At 38.5% G+C, this 24955-nt stretch overlaps 1 protein-coding gene across 3 annotated transcripts in view; it reads left to right on the top strand.

Moving 5' to 3' along the window:
• Positions 1–24955, top strand: part of ADIPOR2 (adiponectin receptor 2) — a 65420-nt gene that overhangs the window by 7982 nt on the left and 32483 nt on the right. Inside the window, exons 1-2 of one of the 3 annotated variants that reach the window (XM_014539430.1) lie at positions 12820–12841; positions 19445–19701. In XM_014539430.1, the coding sequence (XP_014394916.1) occupies positions 19531–19701 (171 nt within the window). In that variant the 5' untranslated portion in view covers positions 12820–12841; positions 19445–19530. Of the gene's footprint in view, positions 1–12819; positions 12842–15561; positions 15583–19444; positions 19702–24955 lie in introns of those variants that run through there. The other 2 variants (XM_014539431.1, XM_005865919.2) reach the window with 2 other exon arrangements.

Raw genomic sequence — 24955 nt, 5'->3', positions numbered from 1 at the left:
AGACAGAGAGAGAGAAACATGGATGTGAGAGAGAAACATTGATTGGTTGCCTCCTATACTCGCCCAGACCTGTGTTTGAACTCACAACCTGGTATGTGCCCTAAATGGGAATCCAATCCGTACCCGCTTGGTGCATGGGATGGTGCTCCAACCAACTGAGTCACACTGGCTAGTGTGCAACCTACCCTATTTAATAAATACTTTTGGTATTCAGTTTTGGAAGTTAAGGAATGGATTAAATAGGGGATTTATTTCACGGAACCCATGGTTTTGAATTTTCTGTTTTGCAGTATACCTTGTGTTAGAGGGGATATATGCTGGCTAAGTGATATTATAGTTTGTCTTAATTATATATTGTAAGTTCTGACAGAATGAAAAGGGAAGCTAAATTCTGGAAATTGCCAAAATATCTTTAGGCATGGGGAAAATACCTGTGAGAAAGGACACTTTAAGTTTTTTAATGGATGACCACAGACAAATACAATTTTCTTTATAGCTTACTTAAGTGTTACATATTATTGGACACTGTATTTTCCACAATATCCGTGCACTAGAAAACAAAGCATACAAAGAGTATGGTCTTGAAGAGACAAAAATAATTAGCTTATTAAAATTTGGCCATCTAGGTCTTTTCTTTTGTATTTTGTTTTTGGTGTATATTAGCTAATTTTTTCACTGGCAGCATATTCACACTAGTCCTATACGTATGTCCTTAAATTTTAGTTTAGTGAACATGTATTCATAGTTGTATCTACACACCCATTCCTTTGGTCAGGGAACAAGTAGTGGCAGTGAAAACTTTTTAGCATTGTGGAACTGAAGGGTTACTTTTTATTTTCTTGGGATTTATTTATATCCTATTTCATTCCAGAAAGAATTTCTAGTTACTTAAAAGATCCAGAAGTGTAATAAAATGTATATTAAAAAAAAGAAATGAGAAGGAGGAAACATATAATCTGTTCCCAAGAGGCAGCTTAGTTCAATGACTAAGAATAAAATTTGGATTTGAATTTTCTTGGCAGCAAAGGGAAAAATGGAAATACAGTAAAATACATAGCACTAAACTGGAAGGAGGAACAAGACCAGTTTTCCAGGGATAAATCTTCTCTTGACATATTTTAAGGAAATATTTAAATTGGGCATTATATAAAAGCTGTTTTTGTTGTTGACTAGAGGTTCTGGTTAAAAAAAGGTGATGACTAGTCATTAACATTTTAAACCAAGAAAATTAATTTTGTATGGTGGTTGGTTTGAATTTAGGATGCAGATGTGTGTTTTATTTCCTTAAAATACTTCAAACATATAGAACACAGAGTCAATATAATTAATATCCATATGTCCACCATACAGCTATATCAAATCTTAATGTTTTCCCATTTTTTAAAGAAAAAAATGGAAAGAAAACATACAGTTGAAGCATCTTTTTGGATTATATTTTACTTCCCAGAAGTAACAGTTATCCTGAATGGTGTTGGTGTTGATCATTCCTAATGCCTGTTTTTATGTAATTACTTCATAAGGAATATATTTATAAGCAGGTCATCTTATTGTTTTGCATATTTAAAACTTTATGTAGACACTTTTCTGCCTATTCTGTAACTTATTTTTTTTATGAAACATGTTTTTTAGTTTCATAGGAAGTTGATATTTTATTAACATTTTGACCCACAAAAATGGCTGTTTTCATATGGTTCAACCTGATTATAGTCATCACGTTTATCTGCTGTATAGTTATATTATTATTAGAAAACCAGTTTAAATTTATTTTCATGTTGATAGGTGTTTAGGTTTATTGTTTTTCCTGTTTTAAAAACAATGCTACTGTTAAAATTCTAGATAGAAAAGTATCAGGTTGTACTGCAGGTAATAAGGATATATGTTTTGTGAAATTTTCATAGCAGAAAGCTTTTTGGAAATAAAGGGTTTATTGAACCAAATACTAGTTGGAAAAGGACAGGTCCTGTGACGTGCAATCTAAACCATCAGCAGCAGGAGCTAGATGAAGAAGGCAACATGTCCTCTGTCCTGGAGTAGGTGGCCTCTTTTAAATACAGGGGTGGGCAAAAGCAGGTTTATAGTTAATACAATGCAATAATAATATAATAAATAATAAAATACAAGAGCCTTGGCTGGTGTGGTTCAGTTGATTGGGTGTCATTCTGTGTACCAAAAAATTGTGGGTTCAATTCCGTCAGGTCACATACCTAGGTTGCAGTTCTATCCCCGGTTGGGGCACGGAAGGGCAGCAACTGATAGATGTGTCTCTCTTACATCGATGTTTCTCTTTCTCCCTCTCTAAAATCAATGGGAAAAAAAAAGACTTAAAAAATAATTGTAATATAAGAGTAAACTGTTGCTTATACTCAACTGTAAATCTGCTTTGCCTACCACATATTATGTTTTTGAAAGAATTTACATTGGCTACAAATAAGGGGAGATGGGAAAAGGTGAAGGGGGGAGGCAGTTCTAGGATAGGTGCACAGTCCTTAAGAAAGAAATATTTACTATTGGTTGGTGCTGGACAAATCTTGGAAAATTCATGCATAAGCAGATGTTGGGGCATCTGGTGGTCTCTATAGAAGTTTATTCAAAGCTCTAAGGTGCAGTCAGGAATGTGAGCAGTTTATTGTTAGTTGGCCCACAGTTAAACTGGTTAACCCTCCAGTCAGCTGTAATTTAATTTAGGACATCTCAGAATCTTTCTCTGGTTATTACATTGAACATTCCTGATTATGAATGCTTGTGCACATATTTAAGATCTTGGGCAAGTTTTTAAACTGCTTGTTGAGAGCCATTAATTGGTTGGGAAATCAGGTTAGGAATTCAAATAGGATGGAAAAGTATCAGGTTGTATTGCAGGCAGTAAGGATAAATGTTTTGTGCAGTGTGTGTGTGTGTATGTATGTATGTGGGTATGAAATTTGAAGTCCTCTAAGGTAAATTACTTAGAAGTGGAATTATTGGGTTGGAGGTTATGGAGAAATTGCCAAATTGTTCTCCAAAATTGTCCTATTTTGCATTTTTTCTCATTAAAATGTGAGAATTTACTCTTTCCAAATTCTTATCCATGGCACGGTCAGATTTTTTACATGTTTACAAATCAAATTATTGTGAAATGATATCAAATTGTCTAATTTTTTAAATTAATTATGAGATTGAGCATGTTTTCAAATGTTGAGTAACTATTCAGGTTTTCTTGAATGGCTGTTCCTTCTTCCTCCCCTCCCAATTGGGTTGTCTTTTAAATTGATTTTAGGAGTTTTATATTCTGGTTATGTCTGTTAAGTGAATTGCAAATATCTTCTAGTCTCTGTGGCTTATTAATTTTTTTTGTATTTCTAAAAGTCTTAGACTTTTTTTTTTTACATTTAGGTCTTGATTTTGCCTGTTTTTTTTCTTGAAGAGACAAAAATAATTAGCTTATTAAAATTTGGCCATCTAGGTCTTTTCTTTTGTATTTTGTTTTTGGTGTATATTAGCTAATTTTTTCACTGGCAGCATATTCACACTAGTCCTATACGTATGTCCTTAAATTTTAGTTTAGTGAACATGTATTCATAGTTGTATCTACACACCCATTCCTTTGGTCAGGGAACAAGTAGTGGCAGTGAAAACTTTTTAGCATTGTGGAACTGAAGGGTTACTTTTTATTTTCTTGGGATTTATTTATATCCTATTTCATTCCAGAAAGAATTTCTAGTTACTTAAAAGATCCAGAAGTGTAATAAAATGTATATTAAAAAAAAGAAATGAGAAGGAGGAAACATATAATCTGTTCCCAAGAGGCAGCTTAGTTCAATGACTAAGAATAAAATTTGGATTTGAATTTTCTTGGCAGCAAAGGGAAAAATGGAAATACAGTAAAATACATAGCACTAAACTGGAAGGAGGAACAAGACCAGTTTTCCAGGGATAAATCTTCTCTTGACATATTTTAAGGAAATATTTAAATTGGGCATTATATAAAAGCTGTTTTTGTTGTTGACTAGAGGTTCTGGTTAAAAAAAGGTGATGACTAGTCATTAACATTTTAAACCAAGAAAATTAATTTTGTATGGTGGTTGGTTTGAATTTAGGATGCAGATGTGTGTTTTATTTCCTTAAAATACTTCAAACATATAGAACACAGAGTCAATATAATTAATATCCATATGTCCACCATACAGCTATATCAAATCTTAATGTTTTCCCATTTTTTAAAGAAAAAAATGGAAAGAAAACATACAGTTGAAGCATCTTTTTGGATTATATTTTACTTCCCAGAAGTAACAGTTATCCTGAATGGTGTTGGTGTTGATCATTCCTAATGCCTGTTTTTATGTAATTACTTCATAAGGAATATATTTATAAGCAGGTCATCTTATTGTTTTGCATATTTAAAACTTTATGTAGACACTTTTCTGCCTATTCTGTAACTTATTTTTTTTATGAAACATGTTTTTTAGTTTCATAGGAAGTTGATATTTTATTAACATTTTGACCCACAAAAATGGCTGTTTTCATATGGTTCAACCTGATTATAGTCATCACGTTTATCTGCTGTATAGTTATATTATTATTAGAAAACCAGTTTAAATTTATTTTCATGTTGATAGGTGTTTAGGTTTATTGTTTTTCCTGTTTTAAAAACAATGCTACTGTTAAAATTCTAGATAGAAAAGTATCAGGTTGTACTGCAGGTAATAAGGATATATGTTTTGTGAAATTTTCATAGCAGAAAGCTTTTTGGAAATAAAGGGTTTATTGAACCAAATACTAGTTGGAAAAGGACAGGTCCTGTGACATGCAATCTAAACCATCAGCAGCAGGAGCTAGATGAAGAAGGCAACATGTCCTCTGTCCTGGAGTAGGTGGCCTCTTTTAAATACAGGGGTGGGCAAAAGCAGGTTTATAGTTAATACAATGCAATAATAATATAATAAATAATAAAATACAAGAGCCTTGGCTGGTGTGGTTCAGTTGATTGGGTGTCATTCTGTGTACCAAAAAATTGTGGGTTCAATTCCGTCAGGTCACATACCTAGGTTGCAGTTCTATCCCCGGTTGGGGCACGGAAGGGCAGCAACTGATAGATGTGTCTCTCTTACATCGATGTTTCTCTTTCTCCCTCTCTAAAATCAATGGGGAAAAAAAAGACTTAAAAAATAATTGTAATATAAGAGTAAACTGTTGCTTATACTCAACTGTAAATCTGCTTTGCCTACCACATATTATGTTTTTGAAAGAATTTACATTGGCTACAAATAAGGGGAGATGGGAAAAGGTGAAGGGGGGAGGCAGTTCTAGGATAGGTGCACAGTCCTTAAGAAAGAAATATTTACTATTGGTTGGTGCTGGACAAATCTTGGAAAATTCATGCATAAGCAGATGTTGGGGCATCTGGTGGTCTCTATAGAAGTTTATTCAAAGCTCTAAGGTGCAGTCAGGAATGTGAGCAGTTTATTGTTAGTTGGCCCACAGTTAAACTGGTTAACCCTCCAGTCAGCTGTAATTTAATTTAGGACATCTCAGAATCTTTCTCTGGTTATTACATTGAACATTCCTGATTATGAATGCTTGTGCACATATTTAAGATCTTGGGCAAGTTTTTAAACTGCTTGTTGAGAGCCATTAATTGGTTGGGAAATCAGGTTAGGAATTCAAATAGGATGGAAAAGTATCAGGTTGTATTGCAGGCAGTAAGGATAAATGTTTTGTGCAGTGTGTGTGTGTGTATGTATGTATGTGGGTATGAAATTTGAAGTCCTCTAAGGTAAATTACTTAGAAGTGGAATTATTGGGTTGGAGGTTATGGAGAAATTGCCAAATTGTTCTCCAAAATTGTCCTATTTTGCATTTTTTCTCATTAAAATGTGAGAATTTACTCTTTCCAAATTCTTATCCATGGCACGGTCAGATTTTTTACATGTTTACAAATCAAATTATTGTGAAATGATATCAAATTGTCTAATTTTTTAAATTAATTATGAGATTGAGCATGTTTTCAAATGTTGAGTAACTATTCAGGTTTTCTTGAATGGCTGTTCCTTCTTCCTCCCCTCCCAATTGGGTTGTCTTTTAAATTGATTTTAGGAGTTTTATATTCTGGTTATGTCTGTTAAGTGAATTGCAAATATCTTCTAGTCTCTGTGGCTTATTAATTTTTTTTGTATTTCTAAAAGTCTTAGACTTTTTTTTTTACATTTAGGTCTTGATTTTGCCTGATTTTTTTTTTTTTGGTATATGATGTGAGGCAGGGATCTAATTTAATTTTAAAAATATTTTTATTGAGAGAGAAACAGAAGAGGGAGAGAGAGAGAGAGAGAGAGAGAGAGAAAGAGAGAGAGAGAGGAAGAGAAAGAGAAAGAGAGAAACATCAGTGAGGATAGAGAATCATTGATCAGCTGCCTCCTGCCTGTCCCACACTGGGGATGAAGCCTGCAACCAGGGCATGTGCCCTGACCGGGAATTGAAACTGTGACCTCCTGGTTCATAGGTAGATGCTCAACCACTGAGCCATACGGCCAGGCAAATTAAATTTTTAAATATTTTTTAATCTTTCTGTTAATATTTTAATACTTTTGTTAGTTAATATTAATACTTTCTGTTAATATTTAATATTTTTATATTTCTGTTTTTATATGCCTATGCATGTAAGTTGTTGTAAATCTCTTAAGTAGTTTCAGTTCAGTACACTAACAGCCTTTTTAAAAAAAATCCTTACCCGAGGACATACTTCCATTGATTTTTTAGAGAGAATGGAAGGGAGGGAGGAAGTGGGGAGAGAAAGAGCGAGGAGGAGAGAGAGAAAGAAACATCGATGTGTGAGAGACACATCCATTGGTTGCTTCCCAAACACGCACAAACCCAGACCAGGGATCGAGCCGGAACCATGGTACGTGCCCTTGACCAGGAACCGAACCAGAGATCTTGCGATATGTAGGGCGGTGCTCTAACCATTGCAAAACCAGCTAGGACAGCCTTTTTTTTTCTTTCATTAGGCTGCTTCACTAGTTCAAGTTTGTGACTTCTGGGCTAGAGTAACGTGATTGGTTGATTACTTGATCTAGAACTAGAACCCAGAATGTAGATAGATAGAGAGCATACAGGAGGTGGGCAAAAATACATTCACAGTTGGAGTATGTGAAACACAGAGTTTATTCTTGTACTAGAGGCCTGTTGCACGAAGAGATTCATGCAATAGGCCTTCCCTTCTCCTGGCTGCCGGCACTGGTTTTCCTCCAGCACCCAGGACCCAGGGCTTCGCTCCAGCCGGAGCCGCCTTCTGTCCTCTGTCTTCGCGGCCCCAGACGGAGCTGCCTTCCGTCCTCCGTCTTCTCGGCCCTGGCCGGAGCCGCCTTCTGTCTTCACAGCTCCGGCTCACCTTCAGTCTTTGCTACTTGGAGCCTACGTATGCAAATTAACCACCATCTTTGTTGGCGGTTAATTTGCATATCGTGCTGATTAGCCAATGGGAGGAGGTGTAGCGAAGGTACGGTCAATTACCCTGTTTGTCTATTATTAGATAGGATTATATATTTCCCCATACGAACAACTGTAAACCTACTTTTGCCCACTCCTGTACAGTGGAATCTCAGTTCTTGAACTTAATTCATTACAGAGGCTGTTCAAGAAGCGATTTGCTAAAAAACTGAATCATTTTTTCCCATTAGAAGTAATGTAAGTTGAATTAATCTGTTTCAGACCCCCAAATGATTTCGTTTTAACCTTTCTTATATACAGTTCATGTCTAATGTACTGTTTAATCTATGAATAAACGCTTCTTAAGTTTATCCAACCACCCCCTACTAGCCTTAAATGAATCACTTTGAACACTTGGTCCAGGGTTGTCTTTTAAGTCAGTATGCAGCATCTTTGTTTGCTCATATATCACTACTTGGGAAATGGCTGTCACTGGCTAACTGCTTTTCATTTATCCAAATCAACAACAGTTTTTCTACCTCTTCAGTAGTCTGTGATCATTGTTTCTTTCACATCCTTAGCAACATTAGCACTGAAGATTATAACTATTTACACATTATATCACAGTTTAGCTGGTCCTGATATATATATATATTTTTAAAATATAATTTATTGACTTTTTACAGAGAGGAAGGGAGAGGAATAGAGAGTTAGAAACATCGATGAGAGAGAAACATCGATCAGCTGCCTCCTGCACAACCCCTACTGGGGATGTGCCTGCAACCAAGGTACATGCCCTTGACTGGAATCGAACCTGGGACCTTTCAGTCCACAGGCTGATGCTCTATCCACTGAGCCAAACCAGTAGGGCTGGTCCTGATATATTGATGGCCTCTTTTATGTCTTAAAATTGTGCTAATCGTTGATTTAGCCGGCAACAAAAGCATTTTCTCCTTTGTTGCCAGAGAGACCCTTTTTGTCATGCTGAGGTATCAGCTTGAAAGGGTTGTCAGTTTGAAAACCAAAATTTGGTTCCACAACCCAGACATTTTTGTCTGTGAACAAGTTGGCCTAGAACTGAATTGTTTGAAATGGGAGATGTTGGAGAAACGAGGTTTGATTGTATTTTGTAGACCTCACCCAAATATCATTTTTTAAATTGAATCTGGGTTGCAAACAGTTCGAGGATATATTTTTATGAGGAAAACAAAATTGCTGGTTAATATCCACAGACTTTGGAAACTAGATAAGCATGTATTGGATTGATATTTTGATAGTTGAAACTTCAGAATACTTAAATGTATTTAGTCGTCCAGTTGCTGTTATATATATGTCCTGATCTTTGAGACTTTTAAAAAATATATTTTTACTGATTTCAGAGAGAATGGGAGAGGGAGATAGAAACATCAGTGATGAGAATCATTGATCTGCTGCCTCCTGCATGCCCCCTGCTGTGGATGGAGCCCGCTGGGCATGTGCCCTGACCAGAAATTGTACCGTGACCTCCTGGTTCATAGGTCAGTGCTCAACCACTGAGCCATGCCAGCTGGGCAAGATTTTTAATTTTGAATTTAGGAGAATTATGTATATAAATTTGAGCCTTAACTGTCTTAAATGTTTGTTAGAAACCGCTATAAATCATTTAATTTAAGAATAAAAACTGCCCTGGCCAGTGTGGTTCAGTTAGTTTGGCGTCATCCTGAATTCTGAAAGGGTGTTGGTTCAATTTTCGGTCAAGGCACATGCCTGGGTTGCTGGCTTCCATCCCTGGTAGGAGGCATGCAGGGGGCAGCTGATTGATGTTTTGCTCTCACATTGATGTTTTTCTCTCTTCTCTCTTTAAAAATCAATAAAAGTATTAGAAAAAAGAATGAAGAAAGACTTACCTCTTTTTTTTTATAGTAGGAGGCATGCAGGGGGCAGCTGATTGATGTTTTGCTCTCACATTGATGTTTTTCTCTCTTCTCTCTTTAAAAATCAATAAAAGTATTAGAAAAAAGAATGAAGAAAGACTTACCTCTTTTTTTTTATTTATTTTATTTGTCCCTGATTCATTATAATCACCAGTTCATTCTGTACATCAGATTATTTATTCACTTGGTTCTTAGATTCACTTGTTGATAGATGCATGTTTGTTGTTCACAATTTGTATCTTTACCTTTTTCTTCTTCCTCTTCTTAAAGGATACCTTTCAGCATTTCGTATAATACTGGTTTAGTGGTGATGAACTCCTTTAGCTTTTCCTTATCTGTGAAGCTCTTTATCTGACCTTCAATTCTGAATGATAGCTTTGCTGGATAAAGTAATCTTGGTTGTAGGTTCTTGGTATTCATCACTTTGAATATTTCTTGCCATTCCCTTCTGGCCTGCCAAGTTTCTGTTGAGAAATCAGCTGACAGTCGTATGGGTATTCCCTTGTAGGTAATTGAGTCTCTTTCTCTTGCTGCTTTTAAGATTCTCTCTTTGTCTTTTGCTCTTGGCATTTTAATTATGATGTGTCTTGGTGTGGTCCTCTTTGGATTCCTTTTGTTTGGGGTTCTCTGCGCTTCTTGGACCTGTAAGTCCATTTCTTTCACCAGGTGGGGGAAGTTTTCTGCCATTATTTCTTCAAATAGGTTTTCAATATCTTGCTGTCTCTCATCTTCTGGCACCCCAATTATTCTGATGTTTGTACGCTTGAAGCTGTCCCAGAGGCTCCTTACACTATCTTCGTATTTTCGGATTCTTTTTTCATTTTGCTTTTCCGGTTGGGTGTTTTTTGCTTCTTCGCATTTCAAATCTTTGGCTTGATTCTTGCGCTCCTCTGGTCTGCTATTGGGTGTCTGTATAATATTCTTTATTTCAGTCCGTGTATGCTTAATTTCTAGTTGGTTCTTTATCATAGCATCGAGGGTCTCATTAGTTTTCGTGACTCTCTCCTCAAGTTTATTGACAGCTTCTAGCACATTTTTGCAAGCCCTCAAAATTGCGATTTTTAGCTCTATATCCTCCATTTCTGTCATGTTTTTTTGTCTCCGCATTTTTTATGCTTTCTTGGTGCACCCCCTAGTGGTCTTTGTGCGCAGTCTTGTTCTAGTTGAGCCTTGATTGTTGTAGTTAATACTAGAGGGATTTGACCACCAGGCCGACTGGCTGTGTGAATCAGCTGTGTCTGCCGCGGAAAACTTCTGTCCTCTGGGGAGGTGCTAATCTAGCCTTTGCCTGAGGCGATCTGGCAAATGGCTCTGCGCAGGGCTTGGGCGGGGCGGGCTCAACAGGGCGGGCGGAGGGAGCCGTTATGGTGCCCTCAGTCCTGTTCCCAGAGGCTCTGCTTCTCAGAACCCCCGGAACCGCTGCAAACCTCGGAGGGAAAGCTGCCTTCCAACTGATGCCAGACACTCCCGCTTCTCCCGTTTGGGTCCGAGTCCCCAGCGATTCGCCCGTATCTGGAGCTCAGAGTCTGAGACTCCCCCCTGACCGAAAACGACAACCGCGCTCTCAGCCACCAGCCCGCTTTGCGCGCGCACCTCCGCACCTGAGTATTTTCCACACTGCGCCTCCTCTGAGCCTCGGTGTGCTGTTATTTTTCCTTCTAGTTGAAGAGTCTCTCCTCAGCCAGCCTTCCTGTGGTTCTGGGTGATGTCTGTTCCGTCTTTTAGTTGTATTTTTGAAGTGGTTGTTTGCGGCAGCAGTCTCTGGTGTTTACCTATGCCGCCATCTTGCTCAGAATCCACCGACTTAATTCTTATTTACTTATTTTTTATTAGACAGAAAATGGTCAACACTCTGTTTAATTGATTCCTTAATCAACCAAGATGGAGGCCCACTTTCATTAGCCCCATCTTACAGACGAGAATATGGAGTCTCGGTGTAACCACGATGCTGTACACCTCCTGTCCTGACCTGTTTCCAGGCCGGCACACTCATCTGGGTTTCAGCTCCGCCTTCGAAAGACTTACCTCTTACCTCTTCCTTTTTACTCTTCAGCCTGCTGTAATTTAATTTAGGACATCTCAGAATTTTTCTTGTCAAAGTCTTACATTTTTATTTCTTTTGGGTAAAGTTTTAGTAGAATGGCTTAGTCATATAGTTAGTGTGTTTGGAAGTTTCTTAAGTTAACAATTTTTCAAAGTGGTTGTGTCAATTTATCTTCTACCAGCAATGTACTAGTCCTCATTAATATTTGGCATTGTGTTTTAAAGCAGTGGTTGCCAACCTTTCAGACCTCCTGGGACCACTAAATTCATATTTTAAATCCCGCGGACCACTAATATGATTTTTTTTAAACGTATTTTTTTTCTTAGAGGAAGAGAGAGGAATAGAGAGCCAGAAACATCGATGAGAGAGAAACATCGATCAGCTGCCTTCTGCACACCCCCCACTGGGGATGTGCCCGCAACCAAGGTACATGCCCGTGACCAGAATCGAACCCGGGCCCCCTCAGTCCGTAGGTCGACGCTCTATCCACTGAGCCAAACCGGCTAGGGCACTAATATGATTTTTTTTAAAAAAAAGATAAAACATTTGTAAAATAATGATCAGAGAACTTCCATTCTAATATGAAATGCACCTATTTAATATAACAACATTATAAATACTTAATCATAACAAAATCTTCAAAGTTTAATTGTAACACATTTATTAAAGTTTAATTTTTAAGAAATAATTGAAGCTTATTTAAGTCTTACACATTTTTAGAGTATGATATTTGCTCCTGTTTGCTTGAAATAAGTTTATGGATTTTTGGCTCCAGTGTCGTTACTGCAAGATGGAGAGCCGTATTTATTTCAAGCTGACTGGTACCGAGTTTTAATTGCTGTGACAGATGAAAATGTTTTTTCGCACAAATAATGTTGTTGAAAATTGAATTGAAATTTTCATTGCTTTTTCACTCAGCAATGGGTATTCACTTTTAATGGAGATCCAAAAATGAGGTCTTTGATAAGGATGACTGGAATTTAGCTTTGAGAATGTCGTGGTATGATAGATTGATGAGGCTTTCTTTTTCATTCATGCTTAAATTGCTATCTTCAATGTTTGCTGCAAATGGATCTATTATCCACATATTGCCATGTCTGGGATCTTCTTTCTTTGGGTAATATCGACCAAAAGATTCTGTGAGTGATTGTAAGTGCTGTTGAACAATGATTACCACCTGCTGGTGGACATCCTTCTCTCTCATATATTTATCAAAGTTTGAAAACACTTACAGATCTTTTCAGCCAGTCTCGTTTGCTACAGTAATATTTTCTTTTGAAAAGCATCCATTTTACCTCGTAGTGTGAACACGTCCTTAAGTTGTCCTTGCAAGGATATGTTTAGTTCAATTAATAGTGAAAAAGTATCTGCCAGGTATGCAAGCTTGGCTACCCACTCATCGTCAGAGAAGAGTTCTTGTAATTTTGGATTATTTTGCCGCTGGAAAAATATTTTGACTTCTTCGCACAGGGTGAACAGTCAGGTTAGTACAGGGGTGGGACAACTTTTTGACTCGAAGGCCACAATGGGTTCTTAAACTGGACCGGAGGGCCGGAACAAAAGCATGGATGGAGTGTGTGTGAACTAATATAAATTCAAAGTAAACATCATTACATAAAAGGGTACGGTCTTTTTTTTTTTTTTTTAATTTTATTCATTTCAAACGGGCCGTTGTTTGCCCACGGCTGGGTTAGTATCTTGCCCTATTATGAATCATGCTTTTGGCATCAAGCCTCAATACTCTTTGCATAGCTATAGATCCTGAAGATTTTCTCCTATCCTCTCTAATAATAGACAAACATGGTAATTAACCGTACCTTCGCTATGCCTCCCTTTGGCTAATCAGCGAGATATGCAAATTAACCGCCGACAAAGATGGCGGCTAATTTGCATACTGCAGGCAGGGCGGGACAGCGCGAGCCACCAGTGCGAGTTGCCATGCAGGCCCCCGTGGGCTACCCCAGAAGCTGCCTGACTGCCGCCCGTGATCGGATCCGGTCCCGGGCTGCAGGCAGGTGGGCCCCGGAAGCCCCAGAAGCCGCCAGATATGGCAGTAACTCTATAAGTAAGCACTCTGAAAGTCAGTGGCATAAATGCACCAATTAAAAGACAGATTATGAGGGTGAATCAAAAACAAAACCCACTTTAAATATAAAGACACATATAGATTAAAAGTAAATGAATTAAGCTGCAGCCTGTTTTGCTCAGTGGATAGAGCATTAGCCCGTGGACTGAAGGGTCCCAGGTTCGATTCCAGTCAAGGGCATGTACCTCAGTTGCTGGCTTGATCCCCAGTCCCTATCAGAGCATGTGCAGGAGGCAACCAATCAATGTGTCTCTCCCTTTCCCTTCACTCTCTCTAAAATTCAATGGAAAAATATCCTTGGGTGAAGATTAACAAAAACAAAGTAAATGGATTAAGTAACATTAAAGAGATTATAAGAAAAATATATTCCAAATTTTGTTAGTTGTATAATGGTTATGTTTAAATTATTAACACCTAAGAAATTGGGTGAAGGGTACATATAATATGCTGTAGTATTTCATAGGTTTTTTTTACATGTATGAGATTATTTCAAATTAAAATATTAAAAAATTAAAAATTAATAAAATATTAATTGAAATGTATCTGCATTACATGAAAAATCTCCTAATTGCTTCTAGCATAATTTATTAAATTGTGCTAAAATTTACAAGGGTTCAATTAAAAAATATCTTAATTCTAAATGATATAATAGAAAATATATAATAGTGCAGTTATAAGCACTTATCTGAAAATAAAAATTTAAAGAAGTGAATTTAAAGAAGGGATTAGCCAAAGAAAATATATGCACAACCCATGGACACAGACAACAGGATGGTGATGGCCAGAGAGAAGTGGGAGGCAAGAGCTGGGTAGAGGGGGCAAAAGGGGGGAAATAGGGACATCCTATATAATAATAATAAAAGGCTAATATGCACATTGACTGAACGGCAGAATGACCAGTTGCTATGATGCACACTGGCCACCAGGAGGCAGACGCTCAACGCAGGAGAGAGGTGGTGGCAGGAGCCTCTCCCACCTCCGTGGCATCACTAAGAATGTCCAACTAAAGGTTTAGGCCCGATCCCTTGGGGGCCTAAGCCTTTAGTCGGACATCCCCTGAGGTCTCCCTGGCTGCCAGAAGGATGTCTGACTGCAAGCTTAGGCCTGATCTCCCGGGGAGTGGGCCTAAGTCAACAGGTGGACATCCCCCAAGGGGTCCTGGACTGCAGATGGGCGCAGGCCGGGCTGAGGGACACCCCCCGCCCCCCCCCTCCAGTGCACAAATTTTTGTGCACTGGGCCTCTAGTGTTTTAATAAAAGTTTCACATTTTATATTTTAAGTTCATGCTCCATAGGGTGTGAGGTTTATTTAGATCAAGGTCCCACTCCCTCCCCTCGCCCAAGGGATTGTTTCCACTTTGTTATTTGTTTTAGTTATTCTGGGCCTATTTCTTCCATATCAATTTTACAAAAATCCTTGCTAGGGTCTTGATAGGAATTGCATTAAACCTATAGAAGAATTTGGGAAGAATTGACATCTTTACTATTTAATATTTCACTTCATGAATATTAAATGTTGCTATTTGTTTAGACCTTTGATTTCTTTCATTAGCATTTCGTAATTTTCAATAAACAGATCCTATACATATTTTAAGCATATACTTAAGTATTTAAATTTCTTTGAAGTAATTGTAAATGACATTGTTTTAAATTTTAGTTTCCACATGTTTATTGTTAGTATATAGAAATGTGATTGATATATGAGTGCTCATGTTCTTTCTGTTGACCTTGCTGAACTCACTTAGTAGTCCTAGGAGTTTCTGTAGATCTTCAGTAGCATTTTAAGTTTTGTTTTTAAGTGTTTTATCTTTCACTTTCTATTGTGTGTATTAGTTTCTTCTATAATAACCAAATATTGTGGGCTTTTAGGATGGAAGCTGTTAATATATAGATGTAATTTTATATCCAATCACTTTGATGAGTTTTCTTATTGTAATGGTTTTTTGCAGTTGATTCTTTTGGGTTTTATAGCTAAACTGTGATAGTGTGTAAATAGTTATAATCTTCATTTTTATCCTCTTGTTTAGTTGTCTATAACCTCCAGGACAGAGTTAAATAATGGTGATAAAGGACAACACCCTTACCTTACTTCTGACTTTACCTTTAGAGTCTTAGAATTGATTGCTTTGGGTTTCAAGGTATTGCATCCTAGTAGAACTTCATTTTATCATTAGAGAGAATGCAAATAAAGTAAAACATATAGTAGTAGATTACAGTTCTCTCCAGTGATCTTGTATTGAACCGTTTTGTTAAATCGTTGGGAACCTGAGCATTGACATATATGTTTTTTCTTTCAACAATTCTATTGTTCAAACTCTAAAATATATTGGTAGGCCTTTCTGCTTTAGCATATATAAAATGGTAAATATAACTAATTTTTTTTATTGGAGATTTTACAGTGTCTTATTTTGTTCATTCTTCTTTTATTATACTTATAAATTTAGAAAGCATTGTTGATAGGACTATGTGTTTATCTTAGTCCTTTCCTGGAAATTGATTTTTTAAATGTCTTTTTATTTTAAGGAGAATCCTTACAGATTCTTTGGAAAAACTTATTTCTTGTCATTTGCTTTCTGTTTCTGAGTTGAAGATTACAAAGCAATTCTAACTAATAGAGCATTCCATTTATATTCTTCTAAATGAGCAACATGCCTCTATACATAACTCCTGCTTATGAGAAGATCAGTGTGGTCATATTTCAAGGCTGCTTTGCAGAAAGCTTTATTCTATTTTCTACCTTTGATAGTAAAGATTTTGATTCTTTAGTTTACTTGCCATGTAAATGAAATGACTTTAGGGTTTTTCGATGTAGGAAATGTCCAAACATGCAGAGAATTTTTATGAGTTTATTTAAGCCATTCTGGTGACAGTTGCCAGGAAGCAACTCTGGAAAATGCCAGTTTTGCAGTTTCTTTCTTAAAAAAAAAAAAAAAATTATTTATTGATGAGAGAGAGAGAGAGGAAGAGAGAGAAAGAGAGAGAAGCATCCACTTATTTATGCATTCATTGGTTGATTCTTGTATGTGCCCTGACTGGGGATTGAACCCACAATCTTGGGTATGGGGAGGATGCTTAAACAACTGAGCTTCCTGGCCTGCAGTTTCTGGTATACTTTTGGAATTAAGGAGGGAACATAAAGGAGATTATGAAGGCGGGAGAAATCAAGGTACAGGATAGTTAACAAGATTATTTACTCCTTAAAAGGTCTGGAAAAGAGGATTACTTCTGGCATCTCAAAGGTGTGTTAACCTAGATGCATAAGACTAATGGACAGGACTTGCTTAAAAACCTTTCATTAAAGAAGTTATAGACCTGGAGCATGACTACTCACTATGACCTGTCCAGTTAGGAATTTTTTTAAAAAAATATATTTTATTGATTTTTTACAGAGAGGAAGGGAGAGAGATAGAGAGTTAGAAACATCGATGAGAGAGAAACATCGATCAGCTGCCTCCTGCACATCACCTACTGGGGATGTGCCCACAACCAAGGTACATGCCCTTGACTGGAATCGAACCTGGGACCTTTCAGTCTGCAGGCTGACGCTCCATCCACTGAGCCAAACCGGTTTCGGCTGTCCAGTTAGGAATTTATGATCATATCCCTTTGTGAGGTCACTTTCCATCACTGGACTTGGCTATTTTATTACAGAACCCTCTTTTGTCCACAGGTTCAAGTTCTTATCTTTTTTTCCCCTAGTCTTAATTTTTTTGGGTAGCAGATAGCACATGAACTTCATGAGGGCCAGAACGACCTAGATATAAATCCCAGCTGCTCTTTATTTATAGACTAATGGCCTTGAACAAGTTACCTAATCTCTGAGCCTACTTTCCACATCTGTATATGAATATAAATCATTAACATTGTTTCCTCTTTCAGAATTGGGCATTAATAGCATAGTTTATAATCTCAGCATTACAAATATGCTTGCTACGGCCTTTATGTGATAGGCACATGCCCAGGTTTGGTGATCCTTAAAGTTTTATGTTTGTTATTGCTCCCAAAACTTTGAAAACACTTAGAGAAATTCTGTAGCAAAGTCATGATTTATGAAACTAACAGAGTAATTCTTAGTTTAATTAGAATTCTTGGACTAAGTCTTGTGTACCCACATATATGAACATTAAATGCACCTTTTATGGCATCCAGGCCCTCCCACTTTGCCCTACTCCTACTTTCCCCTGGTAAGAACATTGAATCTCATGGGATTTATGAGCATAACATGTACCCTGGCTCCTTCCTATTTTAGTATTTCTAATTGGATTGCCTGTGATAATCGTCTTATTTGGATATGTAACTAAATGTGTAAAATAAGCCTTTGGCCCTCACCAGTGTGGCTCAGTTGGTTAGAGTGTTGTCCCATACACCAAAAAGTGGTGAGTTCAGTTCCTGGTAAGGGCACATACCCAGTCTGTTTGATCCCCAGTCTGGTTGTATACGGGAGGTAACTGATCGATGTTTCTTTCTCTCTTTCTCCCTTCCTCTCTAAATATCAATAAAAAATAATAAAATAAACTTTTGTAGTATGAATTAAGAGGTAAGAGGGTCAAGGACTTGAAATATTGAACTCTAGGAAATTTATTGCAATCCAGTTTGGGGAGAGAGAGATGATTTCTGAAAGTGTTTTTACAAAAACACTTAAGAACATTTAAATATCATCTATCAAATATTCATTAAACATGTGTATAGCACTTTCTAAGAACTCACAGGGATATAAAAGTATACTCTGGTCCTGAGTTTCTTTTCTTTCAGGGTAATCTATAGTTAAAAACAACTGAAAATATTGAAATGCAGACATTAAATAAGTTAAATACAAATATAAGAGATTTGGTCCTATTTATTTTCTACAAAGTATGGCGAATTTTTGTTTCCTTAACTGTGAAATTGGTTATTATGATGTATATATGATGTTAGATATGTAAAACCCAGCTATAATGCATACAATCCACATATATAGTTAAATATATTTTTATTGATTTCAGAGAGGAAAGGAGAGGGAGATAGAAACATCAGTGATGAGAGAGCATCATTGATTGGCTGCCTCCTGCATGCTCCCTACTGGAGATTGAGCCCGGAACCTGGGCATGTGCCCTGACTGGGAATCGAACCGTGACCTCCTGGTTCATGGGTCTGTGCTCAACCACTGAGCCACACTGGCTGGATCCACATATATTCTTTCTACACTTATATATGTTTTTCATTGAAAAAGTAATGTATAGTATGTGGCAAAAATATACAAGTAGAACAAAAATGGAAAGTAAATCTTCTCATTCAAGACCCAAATTCTTTCCCTTTCCTTCCTTCCTTCCTTCCTTCCTTCCTTCCTTCCTTCCTTCTCACTCAAGGATATTTTTCCATTTGTTTTTAGAGAGAGTGGAAGGGAGGGGAAAGACAGAGAGAGAAACATCAGTGTGAGAGAGAGACACATCAATTGGTTGCCTCCTACACACGCCCTGACCAGGGCCAGGGATCGAGCCTGCAACCGAGGGATGTGCCGTTGACCGGAATTGAACCCGGGACCCTTCACTCCGCAGGCCGACACACTTATCCACTGAGCCAGACTGGCTATGGCTGCTTTTTCCACATAAAAGTAGTTTTTGGCCCAGCCAGTTTGACTCAGTGGTTGAGTGTCGACCTATGAACTAGGGAGTCATAGTTTGATTTCCAGTCAGGGCATATGCCTGGGTTGCATGCTCGACCTCCTGTGTAGGGCATGCAGGAGGCAGCCGATCAATGATTCTCTTCAGTGATGTTTCTGTCTCTCTCCCTCTCCCTTCCTCTCTGAAATCAATAAAAATACATTAAAAAAATAAAAGTAGATTTGGGCAGTCTTTCCTATCATCAAATACAGATTTTTAAAATATACATTATTGTTTTATCATTATTAATGATAGCTGAGTATTTCATTGTTTGAACATATAATAATATAACCCGTCTCTTCTCCCAGCACTTGTTTAATGTGTTTAAAATATGTTAAATTTAAAATCTTCCTCTCTTTAGGGTCAATACACTGTCCTGAGAGTCCACCCTCCCAAGAAGAAGGGACAGAAAGAAAGGTCTCTTTGTAAGAAAGCCTTGTGTATCCCATGAACCAGACAGTGAAAAACGGATTGGAGTACATCAGGACTCCAGAGCCAGAAATACGGCTCAGAAAAGGACTCCAACTTGATGGTACAAGGAGAGGTGATAATGACAATCACCAAGGAGATTTGGAGCCTGTTTTAGAGGCATCTGTTCTTTCTACCCATCATAAAAAAGTAAGTTGATGTGTTAAGACGGTAAGACAAATTTATGGAAATATGGCTGGAGAGAGGATGGGGTTTTGAAAAGGAACCTTGAGCACATTTGTAAGTTTTTGTTCAGAATAATTTGCAATCTCTTATTAAATCAGGTAGGTATTACTTGATTTCATAGTAATGCCTTTTCTGTTGACCCTTAAAATCATAATCTGCTTTATCTTGTTTGAGAAAGGAAATGGGTTCTGTAGTGCTTTAGTGATGACATATTGTTTATATTTTTGGAAAACATTTTTTAAAAAATATTTTATTGATTTTTTACAGAGAGGAAGGGAGAGAGATAAAGAGCTAGAAACACCGATGAGAGAGAAACATCGATCAGCTGCCTCCTGTACACCTCCTACTGGGGATGTGCCCGCAACCAAGGTACATGCCCTTGACCGGAATCAAACCTGGGACCTTTCAGTCCACAGGCCGACGCTCTATCCACTGAGTCAAACTGGTTAGGGCATATTTTTGGAGAAATTTTGTTTGCATGCTAGAAATACTTCTGCAGATATGGTTTATCTCTAGTGCATATCTTGGAAATCAGTAGAGTTCTGAGAAGAGAAGGCAGATCTTTCACTTCCCAGAGAAAAGAACAGCTTTTAAATTATTCAAGCAACTATTCCTAGAAAGAACAAAGGTAGAAATATCTGTAGACAGCATTAGAAAGTTATTGCTATGTGCTTTGGTACCTTGGAAATATGTAGCATGCATTAAATATTCTGGCTCTAGTACAGTGTTTCTCAAATTGTAGGTTGTCCCCATTAAGAGTTTATGAAATTAATTTTGGTACTAAAGTCAGTGTTTAAAAATTAAACAGCAAATTAGAATAAATATTGAGCTGCACGTATGCAGGAATATACATTTAAACAAACTGTTATTTGGTGAAATTGTTTAGCTTTATATATATGCATATCTATAATAGTAAAAGCATAATATGCTAATTAGACCAGATGTCCTTCCGGACGACATTCCGGATGAAGCCGGGTCTGTGAGGGAAGCCCGGGTCCCGGGTGCCAGAGGGAAGCCGGTGCCAGCAGCTGGGGGAAGGAAGGCCTACTCTTGCACGAATTTTATGCATCAGGCCTCTAGTGTTTGTGTGTGTGTGTGTGTGTGTGTGTGTGTGTGTGTGTGTGTGTGTGTGTGTGTGTGTGTGTGTGTGTGTGTGTGTGTGTGTGTGTGTTTGAATAATATATACATTTCTTACTGTGAGTCATAGTTAAAAATGTTTTGAAAGACTTCTTGAAACTGCATCTTTACCATTCTAAGAGATATGCTTATGTGGGTAATAGTGGTGCTGGTTTGAACTCCAGTGGGTTGTCTTGTCTGTTGAGATCTTTTTATAATAATTTCACCAGGGCTTTGTAGCAATATAGGCTATTGTGGCAAGAAATTTGAGGTCACTTTTTCTTTTATTCTTGGTACTACTTTGTAACTTTATACTAGACTAGGGGCCCAGTATATGAATTCGTGCACCTTGAAAGGAACTGTGGGTTGCGAGGCTGCGGTGGGCACAGGGGTGGGTCTCGGCCCATCCTCCGTGCCCTTGCCCAGCCCCCTGTCTCCTGGCAGCCCTGCTCTTGCCGCCACCACTCCCACACGCTGACGGTGCCGGCCCTGCTCGCACCCGCTGATGGCACAGAGCTATTGAGGCTGGCACCTGCAGTGGGTGTGAGCGGCAGCTGCTGCCCCAATCGCCCCTCAGAAACGGGGGGAGGTGGAGAAGCCCTCAGGGGCAATCGGGGCCAGCAGCTGCCGCTTGCACCTGCTGACGGTGCCGAGCAATCGGGACTGACGCCAGGTGCCAGCAAGTGGGTGTGAGCAGTGGCTCTGGCGTGGGCTGCGGGTGCGAACGGGGCCAGCGCCAGGCGCCAGCAGTGGGTGCGAACAGTGGCTCCGGCACTGGCAGCGGGTGCGAGCAGGGCCGTCGCTGGCAATGGGCGCAAGAGGCGGCTGCCGGCCCCAATCGCCCCTCAGGAGCAGGGGAAGGTAGAGAAGCCTTGAGGGGCGATTGGGGCCAGCAGCTGCCACTCGCACCCACTGACAGCACCAAGCAATTGGGGTGCGAGCGGGGCCAGTGCCTGCAGCAGGTGGGAGCGCCAGGCAGGACCACAGCGCGTGTAGCAAAGAATTTTCAGTGACCACCAGAGGTTCGCCCCAATGATAGCAACCGGCACTCCTCCTTGGTCTGGCGCCCCCGCTCACCTGCTCCATCATTTCGCAGTGGCCAACGCCCGCCATGTTCCACGCTCTGCCGCCTGCTGCCGACGCCCGCCATGTTCCCGACGCCCGCCATGTTCCACGCTCTGCCGCCTGCTGCCTACGCCCGCCATGTTCTGTGCGTGTCCCCTGGTCAGCACACGTCATAGTGACCAGTTGTTCAGTTGTTCCGCTGTTCGGTCTGTTTGCATATTAGGGTTTTATATATATAGATTGTGCTACAATGACCGATTATTTGCATGCATGTGCTTGCAAGTGCTGCACACACACAGGCAGATTAGTATTTTATAGAATTAAAAAAAACCTATTTGCCTACTGCAACTATAAGTGTAATTTGGCCTATAAACTAGCATTATTGTTTAAAAAGAAGTTTGATGGATATCTTGGGCAAGAACTTCCTTTTACATTTAAGACTTTGCTTTCTTGTTGCCACTTTATAGTAATGACTGGCCTGGTGCAGGGATTCGTGCACATTGAAAGGCAATTAATTAGAAGAAGGATTCATGCAGTAATTGCATTAAAAAATTACAAGTCAAAATCAATCTATCTATCTATCTATCTAAAGAGCCAGGGTCCGTAACGTCCAAAACGACCGAAGGGACAACCGAATGCCAGACTGCGCGTGCAGCAGGCTCAGGTGGGCGGGGACTGGTGAACAGGCCAGTGTTGGACGGGTGTATTCTCCAGGGTATATTCCTGTCTTGTGCCCTGAGCTGCTGGGAGATTCTCTGGCCACCTGAGATCCTGAACTGGCATAAGTGTTTGGAAAATCATTCTCTTACTCGTTTTTATTAATAGTTCTCAGGTGTATGTATAGTTCACATTTATTTCATTGTTTAATATTAGAAGTATGTTCCTCTAGCCGGTTTTACTCAGTGGTTAGAGCATTGGCCTATGAACTGAAGGGTTGCAGGTCTGATTTTAGTCAAGGGAATATACCTTGGTTGCAGGCTTGATCCCAGGCCCTGGTCACGGTGCCAGCAGGAGGCAACCAATTGATGTGTCTCTCTTACATGGATATTTCTCTCTCTGTCTCCCCCTTCCCTTCTACTCTCTGTAAAAATCAATGGAAAAAATATCCTCGGGTGAGGGTAAACAGCAACAAAAACTATTAGAAGTGTTTTGGGTCTTTATTTAGAAGTTTGGCAGTGTTTTTTTGTGACCAGTGGTAATGCTTTTGCTGTAGGAACTTAATTCTTACTTATATCAATTAGCCGATGTTAAAATTGGTTTTGTTAGATGTTGTTTCATTTAAAGTTGGAGTTTCTGAGAACTTATCGATACCAAGTAAGGACTTAGTGTATATGCACATTGTTGCACAGCAGATCTCTAGAATATACGTATTCATCTTGCATGATTGAAACTATACCAATTGAATAGCAACTCCTCATTCTCCCCATGCCTCAGTCCCTGGCAACCACTATTCTACTTTCTGCTTCTATAAGTTTGACTACTTTAGATATCTCTCTAAGTGGAATCATATAGTATTTGTCCTGTGACTGGCTTATTTCACCCAACATAATGTCAACATATGTTTGTGTTTTAGCATATGACAAGACTTCTTTTTTTATTTTTCCTTATTTATTGAATTTATTGGGGTGACGCTGGTTAACAATATTACCAGGTTCAGGTAAACAGTTCTACAATACATCATCAGTACTCTGTATTGTGTACTTACCACCCCAAGTCAAATCGCCTTCCATCACCATTTAAAGACTTCTTTTTTAAGGGTGAATTATATTACATTATATATATGTACCACACATTGTCTTTATCCATTCTTCCACTATGGATTTTTAGGTTGTTTCCACCTTTCGGCTATTGTGAATAATGCTGCAGATATTTCTTCAAGATACTGTCTTCAGTTCTTTTGGATAAATACCCAGAAATGGGATTACTGGTCATATGGTAGTTCTATTTTTAATTTTTTGAGGAACTTCTATACTGCTTTCTATAGCAGCTGCATTATTTTACATGCCCATCAACAGTGCCCAAAGGTTCCAATTTCTCCACATTCTCATCAACACTTACTATTTTCTTTTTTGAATATGGCCATCCTAACAAATGTGACGTGGTATCTCATTCTAGCTTTGATTTGCACTTCCCTGATGATTAGTGATGTTGAGCATTTAAAAAAACCATATATTTTTATTGATTTCAGAGAAGAAGGGAAAGGGAGAGAGAGAGGGGAACATAAATGAGAGAGAATCTTTGATTACCTGCCTCCTGCACTTACTCCCACTACTAGAGATTGAGCCTGCAACCCGAGCATGTACCCTGACCTGGAATCAAACCTTGGCTTCCTGGTTCATAGGTCAATGCTCAACCATTGAGCCACACCGGCTGGGCAAGCATTTTTTTCATATACCTTTTGGCCACTTGTATGTCTTTGAAGAAATGTGTATTCAAGTCCTTTGCCAATTTTTAAAGCAGGTTATTTTATTTTTTTGCTATTGAGTTTAGAAGTTTCTTATATATTTTGGATATTAACCCTTTATAGGATATTGGGTTGCAAATATTTTCTTCTATTCCATAGATTACTTTTTCACCCTGTGCAGGAGCTTTTTTTTTTTTAATGTTATTTCCTTAAAGCAGTGACTTTCAACCAGTGATGGAAGAATTTTTTTTAAAATATATATTTTATTGATTTTTTACAGAGAGGAAGGGAGAGGGATAGAGAGTTATAAACATCGATGAGAGAGAAACATCGATCAGCTGCCTCCTGCACACTCCCTATTGGGGATGTGCCCACAACCAAGGTACATGCCCTTGACAGGAATCGAACCTGGGACCTTTCAATCTGCAGGCTGACGCTGTATCCACTGAGCCAAACCAGTTAGGGCTGTGCAGGAGCTTTTTAATGTAATGTAGTCCCACTTGTCTAATTTTGCTTTTGGTATCATATCCAAGAAATCATTGCCAAGACCAATTTTTTGAAGCTTTTCCTCCATGTTTTCTTCTAGGAGATTTATAGTTTCAGGTCTTATATTATTTATATAATATATATGTA

The sequence above is a fragment of the Myotis brandtii genome, unplaced genomic scaffold (assembly GCF_000412655.1).
Source record: "Myotis brandtii unplaced genomic scaffold, ASM41265v1 scaffold216, whole genome shotgun sequence".
Taxonomy (NCBI): domain Eukaryota; kingdom Metazoa; phylum Chordata; class Mammalia; order Chiroptera; family Vespertilionidae; genus Myotis; species Myotis brandtii.
This window is presented reverse-complemented; position numbering and strand designations above follow the sequence as displayed.